The 20,740-nt window shown below is 33.8% G+C and overlaps 1 protein-coding gene and 1 non-coding gene across 2 annotated transcripts; one reads left to right on the top strand and one right to left on the bottom strand.

The window, feature by feature from the left end:
• The first annotated feature begins 3,044 nt into the window (after positions 1-3,044).
• Positions 3,045-5,297, top strand: LOC143532307 (uncharacterized). The gene is made up of 5 exons (XM_077027395.1): positions 3,045-3,221; positions 4,312-4,426; positions 4,580-4,669; positions 4,759-4,857; positions 5,022-5,297. Exons 1-5 carry the CDS (start codon positions 3,154-3,156, stop codon positions 5,118-5,120), a joined length of 471 nt encoding a protein of 156 aa, XP_076883510.1. The 5' UTR covers positions 3,045-3,153; the 3' UTR covers positions 5,121-5,297.
• Positions 5,298-9,510: 4,213 nt separating this feature from the next.
• TRNAV-CAC (transfer RNA valine (anticodon CAC)) lies at positions 9,511-9,584 on the bottom strand. The gene has a single exon. It is a non-coding gene; the product is annotated as a tRNA-Val (tRNA).
• Positions 9,585-20,740: the final 11,156 nt, after the last annotated feature.

Below are 20,740 nucleotides of genomic sequence, written 5' to 3'. Positions count from 1 at the left end.
ATATATATAAATAGGTTACGTATATTAGGATGAGTATCATTACAGAACTCTTAAATTATTTAGGGACTTGAAGGAACTCTTAATAATGGATGTTCTTTATAAAAAAATTTGTATGCTAACGTTATTTGAGTGTAGTTTTATCACTTTTTATATTTAATATCACGATTACAATTATGAAAATTAATTTTACACATATCTAAATATTATTTACATATATGTAAATATGTTATTACATAAATTTTACATATATGAAAACTTGTAAAACTAGTATCAGACAATGTTAATATTGAAAAAAAAAATTAAAAACAAAATGTTTGATTGTTATGAGTTACAAGAAATTCTTAACTTTTTTTGGAGTTCTGAAAGAATACCAACCCATGTATATTATATATGTTTAAATAGTCACGTACATACAAATATATTTCAAGCAAATCGAACTAAGGCATTCACAAAGTTTTGGAAACACTACGGAAATATACCGGAAATAATGAAGAAATCTATTTTATTATTGAATGGTTTTGAAAATATGAACGTATGTAAACATTTATATTATGGCAATCAACATCTTTGATTTTGTGCGCATGTGTAATTATCAATTTGAAAAATGTTTTTGAGTTAGTAGATTTTGTTTTGTTACATACACGTGTAAATATACATTTTGGTTATACACGTGCAATACGTTTTTTTTGTTATATATATACATATACGTAAAAAAAGACTCAATTTTAAACAAGAAATGTAAATACTATGTGGAAGTTTGTTTTCCTTTTTACATATATGTAAGTTTGTTATATATGTAAATATTGTTCCAGGTTGTTCGAAGTCTTCCTCCTTGGCAATGAGAAAGTAGAGATGAAATGATTAATTGGATAAGTTTGTAAATATGACTATTATAAAAAAACAGTTTGTAAATAACCAAATATGGAAAATATGAAAGAGAAAAGAAGAGAGAGAATTAATTATTTAATTTGGTAAGAGACAATTACATGAATTACCATCATACCCTTAACTGTTTATTTTTAAAACTTTCATATTAACCAAAATATTTGGTTCATATTAGTTTTTAGTTCTTAACCAAATTAGAGTTTTTAAAGGATACTAACCCTATATATATATATATATATATATATATATATATATATATATATATACACATATATCTATAATATATATAAACGAAGATATAAAAATCCTACGTGTCGCGATGTGGTCGCTCCCCCTTTTTTGGAGTCACCAGATTTGCTTAGATTTTTAAATGGAAGCTTCTCATACATTTGACCCAAATTCATGGGTATGGGTCTTACCTAACCCAGATATTCCTTAAACGGGTTATAACATCTAATTAAATTAAAAATTATTCTCAACAAATTATTGATGTAAAAAATCCTATAAAATAGGAACCATAAGTATATTATTAACTTTTATACAATAAAAAAATTTAAATTTAGAAAATAAATAAATATTAGAATAAACATATAAAACAACCCCCGTAATACGAGGGGTTAAAAACTAGTATGTATACACACACACACACACACACACACACACACACACACACACATATATATATATATATATATATATATATATATATATAAGCAAAGCACCAGATATTAAAAGTTTAAAACAATGCTAATCCACAAAAATTGAAAAAGTGTTTTAAAACATAATAAACATCATCTTAAATATAAAAAACATATTCAATTTTTCAAAGTAAAAAAGCATCCCAAACAACATGAAACCATTATATGTTTTGGATAACAACGACCATCGAATATTTTGTTATATTAACATATATTTTTCCTGAAAATGTATTTATCTAGATTTGATGCACATGAACATGTAATACTGCATGGTTGACAATGAAAATTACCGTTGTTGGATGGTTGTCCAAAATTTATAACAATTAAACATTTGTTTTTTAATGTAAAATAAACCAATTTTAATATAAAACATAGAATAGTAAGATTATATAAAAGTTATTTTTTATGTCTTTTAGCATGTTGTTGTTATTATTATTATTATTATTATTATTATTATTATTTTATTTGGAATATAATAGAAGTTATAGTTATAGTTGGGAAGTGAAAGATTTTAAAAATTATGAATGATTTTCTAGAATTAAAGTGTTAACTATAGTTTATAATTTAAATTAAAAATAAGATAAAATACAAAATTTAAAGTATTCACTTTTTAACATGAAATTATTAAGACTATTACTTTGTGTAAGTCATAAAATTGTAAAAAACAATGGAATGTTATACTAAAAATTTAATACAAATATTGTAAAAGGATATCATTACGAGAAACATTCTTTTTGTTAAAATTAAATATTACATGAAAAAAAACATATTAGAATTCTAGTGTTTTGATATGATATAAGGATAATAATTGGATTAGTTATTGAAGGTTTTAAATGATTTATTTTAATAAAATAATTAGGAATTAAATATGAAAAGATAGGGTTGACACTTGACAAAATTTAGGCTAATTGAAGGATATGTGATTGAACCATCATTTTTGTTTATTATAATAGTAGATATGGACCATTGACAATATTTAGCTCAATGCCCATGCCCAGAATTCTAAATCTTTTATGTACTCATAAATCATAATCATAATCACTAATCATTCGTCGACTCAGCGACAGTTCCATGTAGTTATTGTGGCCTTTAACTTTTAGTTTTAGGATGTATATCTTGTGTTTGTTTATTATGGCCATTAACGGTGCTCGAATCCGGAACACTAACAAAAATTAAATTCAAGCCAAATTGTTGTTTTGGATGAATTCGGTTAATACGGTTTGAATCAATTTGTTCGTTGTAAATGAACCAGAATTCGGTTTGATTACGGTTCGATTTTCCCCTTTTCGAATTTGGTTAGGTTCGATTTTCTTAGAGGTACAAAAATCTCATAATCGAACAAATCAAATTAAACAAATCGAATAAATCGCTAGACGAATCGTTAAACGCCCCTAGTAAACTAGATGCATTCCCCGTCTCTTTCTCATAAGTATTTATTTTATTTTATCCGACTGCTGATTGACGTCGATGACGGCGAAGATATTAATAAAAGTTTGTTAGATAATAATAATAATAATAATAATAATAATAATAATAATAGTCTCTTCCTCTCAGCTTGACCTAGGGTTTAATGGCGTTCACTTTGTTCATCGGAAGGCTTCTCTTCGCTTCGTTCTTCATATTATCTGCTTATAAATTGTAACTACTCTTTTTACCCTCTGATTACTACTCCTTTTATGCTCACAGATCCGGTTCGTAACGGTTCAGTTATTCTGTTACTTAGCTTTTATCCTGTAATAATTGCATATCGCTTCAGTTTTGTTAATAATTGATATGATAGATTTTGCCGTTATGTTGAGCTGGTTCTCGTTGTTGCGAATATGTGAAAGTAACGGATAGTAGATGTGGTTCGTACTCGTATTAATTTATAGGTTGCTAATGACTTAATTAGTTTGTTCCACTTGTTTACCGGTTTGTTGCTACCGTTTGGGCTGGTATAACAGGTTAGACATGACACGATAAGACATGATTATCTGTGGTGTTAGACACTAACACGAACCTGTTTAGAAACAAGTTACTTGACGTGACCTGTTTAGGGACACGATAAATATCACATGTGTAGAATTGGAGCTCGAGAACTGGATTCAAAAATAAATTTATGGTTTGGTTTAGGATGTAAGGGCCGGGCCGGGCCGGGGTGTAAGGTAACTAAGCCATAGGCCATATATTGTATTTTTTTTAAGTAAAAATATAAACAGGTAACCAACCTGTTCAGACGCGAAGTTAATCGTGTCGACCTGTTTAAGACACTGAACGTGTTAAGCTCAAACTTAGACTTGTTTAACCCTGTGTCGTTTCGTGTCATGTTAACATGTCCATGTCATAAATTGCTAATTCTACTGTTAATGCTGCTTACATTATTGATTTTTTGGACATCAATTGGAGATGTGATGCATATTAACCAAAAAAACCTAAAAAAACTCTATACATTTCTGAGAAGTTGTAGTTCTAGACAAGTTGTGATTTGTTAATATGTGACTGTCAGAAGAAAATGAAAATTGCTTGTTCTTGTGAGGACAATACTTTTTTGCTTGTTTTTGAGGAACTATGGTGCGTACAAGTTCCTATTATATTATCAACTAAATCAGGACATTAGTTACTGATAAGACTGTACAATTAGCCATACTTGAGTTGGTTCTGTATATCTGTTGACAGAAAGAGCAGTAAATAAATTAAAAAACACTTCTAATTGCTTATTATACTTATTGGAATGATTCGTCTATTTTAGGTATCAGGAATTTGGAACTGATGGAGGACCAGTTGTAAAGGTTCTTGAATCAAAGCTTAATGTGTTCACTAAATTGATTACCTCCAAAGTTGGCATAAGAGTTCCTGAAGTCGATGTAAGTATCTCTTCATTCATTTATGTATAAACAGTTTTAAGTTTTTAATTTATTTTTGAGTTTTTTCTCTGGCACTCTTCATTTACTTTCACACTATAATAATATAATATGCACTTAATTTATGCAACGAAAATTGAGCCTTGTTTTGAACAGACCAAACATGTTGTTGCAACAATGATTGTTCTTCAAGGCTTAGGTGGCGTTGGTTTCATATTTGGTAGCTACCTCGGTGCCATTTTGCTGGTAAATAACCATAGTTTGTGTTACTAGAAGCTCTTTTTGACAGTTTTTTTCTCTCTTCAGTCTCTTGTATTTATTTGATCTGCCTGCAGGCTCTGCACCAGCTTATTTTTACACCTATATTGTATGATTTCTATAACTATGACGCTGAAGACATAGGATTCAGCCTACTTTTTTCAAAGTTCACACAGGTTAACATCTTTTTGCTTCATTACTTTTAGTAAAATGCTTTTCTTTAATTATTGTCATTGTAGTTCCATTTTAAACCAAACAACAAAGATATAAGTAGCCTATTTTACAGCAATTTATATATGTTTTTAATTTTTTTTGTACTGGTTTTGTCTTTTGAAAGCAGAATATGGCTTTGCTGGGAGCAGCGTTATTTTTCGTAGGGATGAAACACTCGATATCGCTTCAGAAATCAAGGAAGATTCCCAAGGCCAAAACAAGCTAGTTTGTCAAGTGTTTATCTCAAACATTGTACTTAAAACTGTGGTTTATATTTGATTACCCAAAAGGTGATTTGTATTAATTAATTACCCCATACAACATTAGAGGACTAGTGGGGGTGATTCATAGTTGTAACAAATGGAATGTTTGATGTTATCGTCAGTGTTGTACTATTTCCTTATTTTGGTAATCGTAGCTGCAATTGTCAAAAACCAAATGTTGCTACTAGAGGTGCACAAAAAGACCAGGTCCGGACCCGACCCGACCCGACCCGGTGTACCTAGCCCGGAACCGGTTCCTACCTGTACCCGACCCGCGGGTAGGACCAGGTATAGGATTTCTCCCCGAAACCATACTCGGAACCGGAACCGGAAATACCCGGTCAAAACCCGAAAAAAATCCGGAAGAACCGGTCAAATACCCGGAATTGGTTCCTACCCGAACCTGGTTTGACTTTTGTTGACCATACCCGGAATCGGTTCCTACCAGCTCCGGGTTTAATTAATACCTGATTTTGTGCATGTCTAGTTGCTACGCTGTGCACGGAAAATTGTAAAGCTACGACTATCTATTATGGCGTCTAAGATATCATCATCAACAAAGATGGTAATTCGTCGCGTTTGGGATGGGTTTTGATATTTGCAGCCCCATATACTATTATAAAAGCCTAAGATATCCTCGTTTATGTCTTGGTGGCTAAACTAATCGTTGAGACTTCAATCATAGAAACCGAAGAATCACGGATCTACTCCCCACTAATGGGTCCTAGATCCGATGAGTCAACAGGGTAGGATATGGTTAACTGCCAATATGATATGAACTCAATTGCCCAAAGTCTAGTGACGAAGACCTGCAAAACAAACACCGTGAGCTCGTTACGGGAAGGACAAGAGGGGGGGGGGGTTCTTCCCGTAACCACCCTCCGGCGTGAGAATAAGTACAGTTCTGATGAGAATAAAGTACTTAAGTAAATTGAGAGAGTACAGTGTGAGTGAATGAATACCTCATGATGATTGAGAGGGTATGTATGGCCGAAGGGTGTGGGAAGGTGATTGGGCCAGTTGTCCCTTAAGAAGATGCCTGTATAACCGTCTGGACGCGTGTCCTTATATGATAGGTTTAGCTTATACGTTGCATGTGCATGTATAACAACCTGGACACGTGTCTCTCTATCATTGGTTAACGGGGTAATATTGGCCATGTGCACGGTTATAACGATCTTGCCACGTGTTACTGGCTGATTGGCCGAATGATCACGTATTGCCCAAGAGAGCATCTTGGCAAATCTTCTAGAAAGTGTGACAATCGTCAATTTCAGGTTAACTCCGTTAACTCAACTCCGTTAATTCAAACTTAAAGATCATTGAATCTATAACGCACACCTCACTACATTTAAACTAGGGTTTAAATGACGCTTGACAATTACTACATGTGTAGTCTTTCGGAAATTGCACCGAAACGCAAACGAGTTGACGCAAACAATTGGTGAATAAACGAAAAACGTCAAAACAATAATTATGTGATAATTATGTGTTAGACTTATATGTTATGTGATAACATTGTATAAACGTTAACTCAATGTGCTAGAACTAGTTATTTAGGCTAGAAAAGTAACATTTGGAAGTTGAGGGACTAAAGTGTAACATGTTATTATAAATAATAACATAAACCTAAAACCCTAACACTCTTTCTCTCCTCCCAAAACCGATCGGCCCTCCCTCTCATTCCTTTGGCAGCCGTCGACCTTCATACACACACATACAATCAAGATTGTTCAAGTTTGATCGAAGATTAAGGTGCTAGGAAGGTATAAACGACTATCCTATGCATCCTTTATACTTAATTTTAATTTTTAATGGGTTAATTACAAACCCTAGATTCCGAAAATCTCCATATAATGTGTTCATATGATTCGTTTGATTTGATGATGTATTGATGATGATTTGATAACTAGAATTGATATTATTACATGTTAATTGTTGTGTCTTTGATTTTGAGATCAAATAAAACCCTAACCATGTATGTATGGTGTAATTGATATGCATGGATAGTGATTATGGTGTCTAGAATGTTATATGAATGAATTGTGGTCTATAGATGGTTAATATGTTGAGTTTTGTTGCAAACAGTTTCTGGACAGATTGTGTTGTTGATGTTCAATTGACTGTATCTGGGTGTAAATGTGAAAATTGGTTGAGATTATTGATACTACAGTAAACTAGGTTGAGTCTAGTTTCTAAAGAATATAAATTTGCAATTTTTGGACGTGTAAAAGTTAACCTTTATGATTTTACAAAAACGTTGTGCAAAGCTGAGTTGTTAGACCTGCTGTTAGGTTGTTTTGTAAATGTTATATCTCATGAACTGCGAGACCAATTGGGTTGGTTCCACTTCTGTAAGTTGACTTGTTGAGTTAGGAACCTAACCCAAGTGGTCTTGCATTTGTAGGATTTTTCGTTTAACGGGAATTTCAAGTAACATTCTGTTGCGCATGAATTTGACTGTTATGAGTTTGCTGTAATGTTTTGATCACTGTGAGAAACATATGTGGAATAAAAATAAAATAAAATATGTTCTGGAAACCTAATACATGTATGCTTTTGTGATGATTTTTGGTAAATTAATTGAGATGCTATGATCGGTGGAATAGACTAGTTTTACAAGTAGAATTCTGTCATTAAGAAACTAGTTGCTGAATTTTGTAAAAGTTGCATGAAACATGGTAATTGCTAATTAATTGTCGTGTTTTGACCAAATTGCCCTTGCGGGGAATAATTGCTAATTAATTGTCGTGTTTTGACCAAATTGCCCTTGCGGGGAATAATTGCTAGTTAATTGTTATGTGTTGACCAAATTGCCCTCACGGGGAGTAATTGCTAGTGATGTACATTATTAATACATGACACGTAAATAATTGCTCACACATGTAATGTATCACAAATGTACTTGTTAAAGTCACACACGATTCACAAACGAAACACGAAACATACTGTGTGCATAGGTATTATGTGCCGAGTCTAGAGACTCGATAATAGTTCCGACACTTAGAAAAATCTCTTTGTTGTTTTAGAACGCTAGAGAGAGTTTTTCTGTGACGCGCATCCTTTGGTGATTTATTTTGGGAATTCTTCGCAAACAGTGAGTTCACTTACCCCTCTAAACTATTTTCAAACGCTTTTCACTTGGGGAGATAACATACTCCGAAAACGCATTTAAGATTTTGTTAATATAAATTATATATCACTTGTAAAGACTAAGTGGCAAACGCAATAACTAAAGTCCTTCATTCACATCGAACCGTTTAGTATTGGATAATAGCGAGCCATTGTTGAGTAGTACTACTGGGTTTGACAAACCCCACCCAACGCTAAACTCGACTGGAGGTCGAGTGGGTGTAATCTTGGCTAAACACATACCATGGTCGGGATAGACCTGGTGGCAAGGCAAATGATAAACAGACAGCTTCGGTGTCGAACACTTAGTAATACTTGTTTTATAGGCTAGCTACCTATAGATATATAATTGACATAACATTATCTGGTAACGCAAAACGCTGAACGCAAACGCTAAACGCTTTATTTTATATAAACTTGTGAACTCACCAACCTCGTGTTGACACTTTTAGTATGTTATTCTCAGGTAGCCGAGGCGGGCGCGCGGTATAGGATCATGCATTGTTTGAAACGCTTTTGTTTATGCAACCTGATTTTAAACTGTTATTATGGGGTTTTGAGTCGTCCTGCGTGACGCAACTTTTATCTTTTGGTTTTTACGCTTCCGCACTTATTTTCATTTACACGTTTTTATGGTTTGATTATAACTAATGATTCCGATCCTGTTAGTTCACACCCTCTGACGGTAAAACTCCGTTAGTGGATGTTGAGAGTGTGACAGAAAGTAATTGGTTATTGACAGCTGTCCCGGAGCATTACCTCGTGGTTATTTACGCGGAAGGATATTCCTTCTTGCAGATGATTTTTGAGGGTGCTATGATGCTTCCGCATGTGCTATGAGGGTGTTTCTTCCTCAAATGATTGTGCAGATAGTTTATATGTCCCGCGGGTGCTTTATGAGGGACTTCTGATTGACCCACGGGTATTCCTTAAAGGTATTCGCGTCTTTTTGGTACCCTACCTCTATAGAAACCTGCTCTCAAACTTGTCAAATTCACTTTAAAATATCAAATTCTAGCAATTCCGAATTTTAATAGGTCTAAGTTTATAACAAATTTAAAGTACCATGTAAAAATATTTTTAATGCCATATAATATGGGATTTGATTATTAAAGTCGTCCCTAAGATGTCAAGGGCCAAAGAAAAACTCTCTCAACCCGTTATCGACTAAAAATTGAGTATGGACTATGGACAAAAAGTATAATATACCACAAAACAATTTGTCTGAGTCCGGGTTCGAACCGGGGACCTCTAGTGTGTGAGACTAGCGTGATAACCGACTACACCACCCAGACTTGCTTGTTTAATTTTCACCAAAGTTTAATTAGAAACTATGAAAAAGCATGCCAACTTGACTTACTGATAAAGAGAAAAGATCAAATAAGAAGTTTGATTATCCTAAGAAGGCTAGGAAGGAGGATATTTTTGTCTAATACCTTAATATTGAAAACCACTTAATTTAATTTCAAAAACCCACTTAATTAAAACCCACTTAAATTTTCACTTATCTCCTACAACCACCACCACCCACCGTCACCCACCACCACCACCTTGCCGGAAAAGGCTTCGGAAATTTCGTCGGAAAATAACACACTATGAAAAACACAATGAAAAAGACACAATGTAAAAAACACAATGGAATAAACACTATGAAAATAAAACACAATGAAAAACACAATTAAATTACACGATGTAAAAAACACAATGCAAAAACACTATGAAAAATAAAACACACTTGTATAACACAATTTTGTAACACACAACAATTTTGTAACACACAATTTTGATAAAACACACTTTGTAAAAAACCCAAGAATTTTTTTTTATTTTTATATAACAATATGGTACTCATATAAAAGATAAAAAAACACTCGTTATTATGGTGAAATTGTATTGAAAAAAAAATGTCGTATAAAAAGTTATGAGCGTTTTAAAATGATGGGGGTATTTGACATGTGCCTTGCATGTGGAAGAGAAAGTCAACAAATGTGTTATCTCTATTATGCCATTACCCTTGTTATACACTTTATGATCTATCTAATCTAATCTCAACAATTCAATTTTAAATGAATGGCCAAGATTATTTCTTATCATTCTTAGGAAAACTAATCTTCTTATTATAACTCAACCCTACTGATAAAATCGTAAAACACACTTTTGATTTGTTTTATTTTTTTTCTTAATCTGCCTACAAATAAAATTCATTTTTAACCGGATAAAGCCTTTAAATTTTAAAATGCTTGCATATAAAGTGCCAACTATGAATCAAGTGAGTTCTTTATAGAAAATATATAAATCATGTTTCTATAAAATTTTGCAATAAGCTTTACTTTAAAGTCCTCCTTATTCACCTTAAGTCCTTGATTATAGTTTTTGAAATATAAAAGATCCATTTTGATGATTAAATGGGTTATCACTTACGAGAGACGATGGGAGTAATGACAACGCAATTGGTGATGGCTTTACTACAAGTTAGACCGAATGTAGTGGGCTAATGCCCCACTACACCTCAACATTTTATGACGTTAAACACTATTACACAATAGGTAGGGACGACAAAAGGGCAAGAGCGTCAATCTATTGGTGGGTTTGAGGGTTTGGTTGTGGGGCTAGGTCTTTTCTTAACCAATCAAATCATTTTTAGCATTACACATTCTTTATGGAAAAGTTAGCGGGAGCCCTAATGCTTACATGACAGTGATGTGACATGGCGTTTTTTATTTTTCAGTTAAACTATTAAACATACCGGAGCGAACCACAAATTAGGTGACTGTGATCTAGCCCTATGTGCTTTTCTGGTTGAACTTGAAGGCATGTCTCCATTTTACAACTCTTTCTAACAAGTTGAAAAATATCATGTTTTTTAAAATAGGCAAATTGGATTTTAATAACCCCAACTAAATACTATTGGCCGATAATAATCTCAGTTTAGTTTATTCCCACCACCAGTCCCAAATTTAAAAAAAATTAGATCTTAACGGTCCTCCGTTAAAAAAAAACTAACGGCGTTAAGTTTTTTCCAAATTTCAAACTGATTTTTAGGGCTTTTGATCGGTAGGAGGATACGAGTCGATTGATGTTAAACTTATCTTGAAACGATGCTCCAAACGGCTTGATTAGTGCTTCAAATCGGGTTTTTAACTTCAAATTAACAAAAATTAATATGTTGGAGTATCATTTCGAGTTAAGTTTTGCATCAATCGATCAGCATCCTCCTTCCGATCAAAAGCCCTAAAAATTAGTTTGAAATTCGAAAAAAACTTAAAGTCGTTAGATACATTTAACTTATACATAGTGATTCGATCTCATAATCATTGGCTGGTATTTGCTTGTTATTATAGTCGAAAAGAGGTCTTAAGAGTTTGGAATTTAATTTTGGTTATTGAGTTTGATCATGTAATGTAGTGTTATCTACCCGTTTTAAATGTTTATCTTTTTCGTCAGATGTTATAAACATGTAGGAAAAATATATCCATGTGATGGATGAAAATTTTCAACACCAATTATATGTTTATGTCTCCTAAATAGTAATTCCAATAGTATATATATTTACCTCATGTAACATAAGAAGATACACATTGACAGTTACTGAATTGTCTATTTTCTTATTCTCTTGTTTCTTTGTTAACTTCAAGTTCACATATTACTCTAATAATCTTTTTATAGTTAGGGCTAATATCATAACACATTATCAGCACGAGCCACTTATATCCTAATCAAGAAAGATAATAGGCATAAAGGTATCCACATAAGCATCATAAACACTTCTTTAATTATGTACATTAGATATATATATATATATATATATATATATATATATATATATGCATATACATATACTAAGTAATAACAATAATGTGTATAAACATTGTTATTAGAAATTGATAACTATTCTAACTTTTCATAATGCATCTAATTTTTACTTTCATCGCAACTAACTTTTATTTATATATGCACACTAATATTTCATTTAGAAGTTATATTTATATATACTAACAATTCTATTCTTATTATTGTGCATACTATTCATATATTTTTATTATAAAATAAACTATATTTAATATCTTATTTATTACCCTACTTTAAAATAATTAATATTATATATATATAGATACACACACACATATACAAACGGTGATATTACCGTTATAAAACGGTAATATAATCGTTGTAAAGCGGTTATAAATTTTCACCATAAATAACTAATTATCAACTCCATTTTATTTACAACAAATATTCTTCTTCTTAAGTTTATCCAAGATAAAGCTTTCAAAATGATTCACCCGGTTTTGGTGTTGGTCACTATAATGCTTATACTACTTCTCATTCTACTTTTTAATCTCTCACCTGAAGATTTCGACATTTTCTTTTTCTTTTTATGTTTATAGCTCTACCAATGTATTGTATCAATTGTTGATTGATATATATGGATTATAATATTTATCTTCTTATTTTCTTTATTATGTTTAGCAACAAAATGTCAAAAATCACAAAACTTGAATTCCCTGCACTCAACATTTCTGGAGAAAACTATATGTCTTGGACAACAAATGTCAAAAGATATTTGCAATCAATGGATGTGTTAGAAACAATCCAAGAAGACAATGAGTGCTCTGTACAGGATAATGCAAAAGCTGATTTTTCATCCATAAACATATTGATGAATTACTACATCATGAGTATTTTAATTGTGATAACCCATATATGATTTGAGAAGATTTGAAAAACAGATTTGATCATCTAAGGGAAGTTTTACTTCATACTTCTAGAGATGATGGAACAGTCTTAGGTTCCAAGACTTTAAGAGGGTAAATGATTACACCTCTGCTTTATACCGAATTTCCTCAAAGCTAGAATTTTGTGGACATCCTAAATCAGAGGAAGAAAAGTTAGAGAAAACTTACTCCACATTTCATGCATCAAATATAAACTTGCAAACACATTATCGATTGCAGAATTTTAGAAGATACTCTGATCTAAATGCATTACTCCTTGTAGCAGAGGAAAGTAATGAATTATTGATGAAAAATCATCAATCTCATCCCACAAGTTCATTAGCAATACGAGAAGTATATATTGCTTACAAAAATTCTCATAAAAATTCTGGTCATAAATGGGAATAGGGTCGTGGACGTGGCCGTGGTTATTTTGACAAAAAACATTCTAATGGTCGTAACCATTCATTTAAATGGAACACTAATTCTTACGGTCGTGGCCGTGGCCGTGGTCATAGCCAGAGAGCCAATAATTACCATGTTCCACAAAATAACAATTCCAACCAACACAATAAATGGAATGAGCTAGTTGGTCCGAAAACAATTGCACTTCCTGTTTTAAATGTGGAAGTACAAACCACTGGTCAAAGGCTTGTCGCACAGCTCCACATATGTGTAGCCGACACCAAACGTCTCTCAAAGGAAAAGAGAAAGAAGTGAAACATGTTGATACCTTTGATGATCTCAATGCTGAGCTGAACATTGCAGACTTTGATGTAGAACTCTGAAACAAATGTTGCTTGAAGACAATAATTATATTCAATAATTAAGTGGGTTTCTCATTATCTTCAATTATGTGTTTTTCTTCATGTAATGTTTTTTTTTTCAATTAAATAAAGTTCTTATTAAAATATCATAATGTATTTGTTTTACACTTATTATTTTTCTTAATATTTTTAAGATTTAAAATGAAAGTCACTGGAGCACAAGATCAAACAAATGAAGAAGATATATGTATAGCAGATAGTGGAGCCACGCATACTATACTTAGATCTAACAAAAAATTTTATAAACTGAAACCAACAAAAGAGATCATCAATACAATATCTGGTCCTACAAACTTGATAGAAAGAGTGGGAAAATGTAATTTAGCACTACCAAATGGTACAAAGCTCAATTAGAAAATGCTTTGTTTTCCCCAAAATCAACAAGAAATTTGTTGAGTTTCATATACATATATCATAATGGATATGATACTCAAGGACTGTTAGTAATCAAATATATTTTCATATCATAAGCAAAGATAAGATATTGCAAAAACTATTAATGCTCCATTCTGGATTACATTATACATATATAAATGTGCCTCAAACACATATAGCAGTCAAAGAAAATTGTTGTGATTCTTGTATCATAAACTTATGGCATGACAGATTAGGCCATCCAGGATCCAAAATGATGAAAAGGATCATTGAAAATACACATGGGCATCCACTGAAAGATCAAAAAATCCACAAAATAGATAAAATGTCTCAATGTACATCTTGTTCTCTTGGCAAATTAATTACAAGGCCTTCGCCATTAAAAGTTGATAAAGAAATTTCTTGAAAGAATTCAAGGCGACATATGTGGACCAATTCATCCACCATGTGGACCATTTAGATACTTTATGGTCTTAATAGACGCATCCAACAGATGGTCTAATATCTCTTTATTAACGACTCGTAATGTCGCTTTTGCAAATTTCTTGATCAAATGATCAAATTACGTGCACATTTTCCCGATTATACCATTAAAAGAGTAAGGCTTGATAATGCCGAAGAATTTACATCGCATGCTTTTGATGATTATTGCATGTCTATGAGGATTGTTGTTGAACACCCTGTTGCTCATGTACACACACAAAATGGTTTAGCCGAGTCGTTGATCAAACGCCTACAGCTAATAGCTAGACCATTAATAATGAGGACAAAACTACGTGTTTATATTCGGGGTCATGCAATTATGCATGCTGGATCATTAATTCGTGTGAGACCAAGTGCAAATCATAAATACTCTCCCACATAACTTGTTTCCGAAAATGAGCCAACTATCTCTCACCTTAGAATTTTTGGGTGTGCTGTGTATGTTCCTATTGCACCACCACAACACACAAAAATGGGTCCTCAAAGAAGGTTGGGAATGTATGTTGGATATGAAACGTCTTCCATCATAAGATACCTTGAACCTTTAACAGGTGATGTATTTGCAGCACGTTTTGCTGATTCCATTAATTTTAACGAGACAATATTCCCGGCATTAGGGGGATAAATGAAAAAGCAAGAAAGAGATATATCATGGTGTGTGCCATCATTATTTCACCTAGACCCGAGATAAAAAAAAGTAAGACAGAGGTTCAAAAAATAATACATGTACAAGAAATTTACTAATATAAACACGGTCACTAAATCTCATATACCAGCTGCTAAGGCTCCAGCTCAAGTTGAGATCCCAAGCAATAAAAACAATAATAATGCACCTCATGAATCCCAAAAACATTTAAAACGTGGAAGGACAATCGGTTCAAAGGATAAAAATCCTCGAAAAAGAAAGGGCTCTGAAAAGGATACTGACCCAAAGGAAGGAATGATTGACAAAACCTTCCATCAGGAAAGAATAAATGATATAACATTCCCTCAGAAGAAATGAATGATTCCAATAAAGAATTGTCAATTTTCAATGGTCAATTACATATAATGTGGGATCGAGATGAAATGAAAAATATTGATGATATATATTCTTATTCAGTGGCAAGTGATATCATGGAAGAAAGTGATGACCCTGAACCAAAATCTGTAGATAATTGTAAAAATCGACAAGATTGAAACAAATGAAAAGATGTCATGCAAGCTGAATTAAATTCACTAAACAATCGAAAGGTTTTTTGGACCTATTGTCATTACACCAAAGTCAATAAAGCCTGTAGGATATAAATGGGTTTTTGTGAGAAAACGAAATGAGAAAATGAAGTTACAAGATATAAAGCAAGACTTGTAGCTCAAGGTTTTTCTCAGAGGCCAGGACTTGACTATGAAGAAACGTATTCTCCTGTTATGGATGCTATTAAGTTTAGATATAAAATCAGCTTAGCAGTCTCTAAAAATTTAGAGACGCGTCTTATGGATGTTGTCACGGCTTACTTGTATGGATCACTAGACAGTGGCATGTATATGAAAATTCCTGAAGGATTTAAACTCCCTGAAGCATTAATCTCAAAGCCTAAGGAAATGTACTCCATCAAGTTACAAAGATTTATGTATGGGCTGAAACAATCTGGAAGGATGTGGTACAACCGTTTGAGTGATTATTTGATAAGCAAAGGATACACAAATAATCTTATTTGTCAATGCGTCTCATTAAGAAGACAACATCAGAATATGTTATCATAGCTGTGTATGTTAGTGATCTAATTTGGGACACAAAAAGAAATTAATGAAACAATTGCTCTTTTAAAGAAATAATTGAAATGAAAGACCTTGGAAAAACCAAATATTGACTTGGTTTATAAATTGAGCATATGCATAATGGGATACTTGTGCATCAGTCAACATATACTGAGAAACTCTTAAAATGTTTCAATATGGAAAAAGCAAGTCCTTTAAGCACACCGATGGTTGTTAGATCATTCAATGTTAACAATGATCCATTTCGTCCTTGCAAAGATAATGAAGAGATTCTTGGTCCCGAAATACTATACCTCAGTGCAATTGGAGCACTTATGTATCTTACTAATTGTACAAGACCTGACATTTCTTTTACAGTTAATTTATTGGCAAGATTCAGTTCATCCCCAACTAAAAGACATTGGAATGGCATTAAACATATTTTTCGGTATCTAAAAGGAACTGTTGATTTAGGTTTATTTATCCTAACGATTCAAAAGAAGAGTTAGTTGGTTATGCAGATGCAGGTTATTTATCTGATCCCCATAAAGCAAAATATCAAACTGGATACATATTTAAGAATGGAGGAACTATGATTTCATGGCGTTCTCAGAAACAAACACTCGTTGCAACATCTTCAAATCATGCTGAAGTCATTGCATTGCATGAAGCCACAAGAGAATGCATATGGTTAAGATCTATGTCACGACACATATTGATTTCTTGAGGACTAGAGAAAGATCGAATTCCAACTCCTATCTATGAAGATAATACAGCTTGTATCCCTCAAATGAAGGAAGGGTATATCAAAATTGACTGAACAAAGCATATACCACAAAGATACTTTGAGTATACTCGAGACATTATTAAAGACAATCAGGTTGAGATGAGATATGTCCAATCCAACAACAACTCAGCTGGTCTTTTCACAAAAGCACTTCCCACAACAACATTCCGAAAACACGTTCATGATATTGGTATGAGACACGCACGAAAAATGTAATTACATTCAACTTGAAGGGGAGCTATATACTGCACTCTTTCCCTTAGCTAAAGTTTTTCCCACTGGGTTTTATTTAGCAAGGTTTTTAATGAGGCAGTAATTCAAATATCCCGAAGTTTGAAAATGTGTCATCGAAGGGAGAGTGTTATAAACGTGTAGGAAAAACATATCCATGTGATGGATGGAAATTTTCAACACCAATTATATGTTTATGTCTCCTAAATAGTAATTCCAATAGTATATATATTTATCTCATTTAACATAAGAAGATACACATTGATAGTTATTGAATTGTCTATTTTCTTATTCTCTTGTTTCTCTGTTAACTTCAAGTTCACATATTACTCTAATAATCTTGTTATAGTTAGGGCTAATATTGTAAAGCCCCGAACCCGGTAGCCCTACTTTAGCGTCGGATTTACTCATAAACACAGTTCTTACAATCAGAGTTAATTAAAACTTTTCGCGGAATATAAAACATCAACCATTCGTTACAAAACATTAAATCTTTTCTTTGATACCATAACACAAAACATTATATTTAAAACATCTTTACTTCTATCTTCAGATGCCAACCGTTCAATCCATGCCATGTGCCGTCCTCATGCTAACTCTATAATTAGCTCACCTGCGTGCATACTAAAAGTCAGCTACGCTGAGTGAGTTCTAGTTAATCAAGAAACTTATCATACAACCACTACACACAACATATGCGTATCCGAAGACATATAATCCACCGTCTAACCTGCTACTGCTTAACCACTTAATTACCCCTACAACTTAACCTCTTAATTACCCCTATAACCTAGCCACTTATGCCACTTTATGCCACTTTAATAACGAATAACGTTATGCCACTTTGTCACTTTAATAACGAAGTCACGCATAGGCTTGCCCTACCACGTACTGTCGTCATGCCACTAACACTCTTACTAGACCCTTGCCACTTCTATCACACCCTACTCCTGCTTGTCTACAACACACTTTATGTCATCACGTCATTCATATAATAATCAAGTTACATCACAACATTTATATACACACTAATAACAGCTTGGGGATCATTCCCGAATGACGGTACGCGCAATTTCCGAAGATCGTTCACACACCGACTAACCTTCCCTGTCTACGCGTGCAATATTGGAAGATCGTTCACGCGCCAACAGACATCCATTCATAACATAGGTAAATATTTCACATCAAACATTATAGCATACACTTACCACCTAAGGAAAGTGTATTCACACTTCATATCGAGTATGCACACAGCCCCGAAAACATAACAAGGAATGGGGCTAGAAACTCACCTGAAGTCGGTTACGTTCACCGTTAATAGTTATCCCTTCCTTCAGTTGGGCACGGCTAACTGTATAACAATTACTCGTATCAATTATCTATTACTAGCCATATCACTAGCTTATTTGTAATTAATTCATTCTTTTCTAAGTTCAGGGACCATTCTGTCCTTCTGTTAAACTTCTAATTCGTTACCCTTTTCCCCTAACGAATCGGATAAAGAATCAAGCCTAGTTCGTTAGGCTTCCCTATGCGAATCAGCTAAAGAATTACCCTCTGATTCGCTAAGTTCCATAGCGAATCAGCTAAAGAATCACATAGCGAATCAGCTAAAGAATCACCCTCCGATTCGCTAAGTTCCCATAGCGAATCAGCTAAAGAATCACATAGCGAATCAGCAAAAGAATCACATAACGAATCAGCTAAAGAATCACATAGCGAATCAGCTAAAGAATCACATAGCGAATCGGCTAAAGAATCACAAAACGAATCAGCTAAAGAATCACATAGCGAATCAGCTAAAGAATCACATAGCGAACTAGGGTTAGGTCAGGGAATGTCAGAACATTCCCTGACACCTCTATCCTCATATTAACTTTTCCGGCGACGTCATTGCCGGAAAGCCGCCGGAAAAACAGAAACTCACCGGAAAAACGAGTTTTAACTCGTTTTTCACCGTTTTTCGCCCCGTTCGATCCAGATCTGAGCTAGGGTGATCCCTAAGCTCATCATAGGTTCGGTTTATACCCGATTCCACCCGGATCTCATGATTTAAACGGTTTAACGATGTCGGCTCATCGTTTCGCAACTATATCTAACGGGTTAAGCTCATACAATATTAAACTATCGTTACCTCGGGTCGGAAATCGGTTCTCCTTCTTCTTCTTCTTCTTCTTTTTGGTTTCGGCTTAGAGAGAGAAAGTAGGATGAGAGAGAGATCTAAGTGTATGTTTTGGGTGGTGTATGGAGTATGAGAAATGAATGATAATTGGGTAATTAAGGCTTTTACAATTATGGATCATGGGCTTAAGCCCATGGTCTCATCCTTCCTTCCTTCATGACCCAAGTCCATAACCCATATCCATTAACCAACACTAGCCCGACCCATACTAGCTCCTACTCTATTTTATTATTTCTCCGCTTACCCGAGTCAACTTCTCACAATTATTAAATAATATAAATAATATCATCTTAGAAATTTCTTGATGTTACAAGTCTTCCCCCTTAAAGAGGTTTCGTCCCCGAAACCTAACTCATTCTTTGTAAAAAGGAACGCTTCTTATATTTACACACTTTATTGAATCACCTTCGCTTTCAGGGTTATCCTTCTTACTTCTGACTTGCAGTCATCGAGTGGTGATCATGTGTTTTAGCTATTAAGGTAGCTTGTCCATGAGGCTCTCAACGTACCGAGTCTCGTCTCGTCTTCTCAATGAACCTTGTTTTATATAATAACGCTAACTCCTAAGGCGACGCTTTACCAATACACAACTATTTATCATAACCAACATGCATTCAAGATAATTCATAAGTCATTCTTACAAAATCACAAAAGGTCACAAGTAGTTCATAACATAAAAAGAAATCATTCAAGTTTGCTAAACAAACACAGATTCAACTTGTAACAAAAAACACTAACATAAAGCAACTGTGACGAGCCACTTATTCCTCCGCAACCTTCTCCGTGACCGATAAATCTTTCTCTCATGCGTCTCCCCTTCTTCCCTCACCGCCACGACTTCCTTGCAATCTCTAGCTATGTGACCTGACTTACCACACTTGTAACACTTCTGGTCCTCGGTGCATTCACGGGAGATGTGTCCCTTCTTCCCGCATCGGTAGCACTGGTTTGGACCAGCCTTGCATTCCCCCCAAGTGCATCTTCCCGCACACCTTACATGCTTCCTTTTCTGCCATCTTCTGTGTCTTTCTCCCTGCACGCTCCATGACATCCCCGGCTCTTTTGGTTCCTTTCCCTTCTTCCTCATCTTCCACTTCCACATCATCCGCTGCCA

Source organism: Bidens hawaiensis, unplaced genomic scaffold (genome assembly GCF_021521415.1).
Source record: "Bidens hawaiensis isolate Kalapana, Puna unplaced genomic scaffold, B.hawaiensis_p1.1 tig00009443_1, whole genome shotgun sequence".
NCBI lineage: Eukaryota > Viridiplantae > Streptophyta > Magnoliopsida > Asterales > Asteraceae > Bidens > Bidens hawaiensis.
This window is presented reverse-complemented; position numbering and strand designations above follow the sequence as displayed.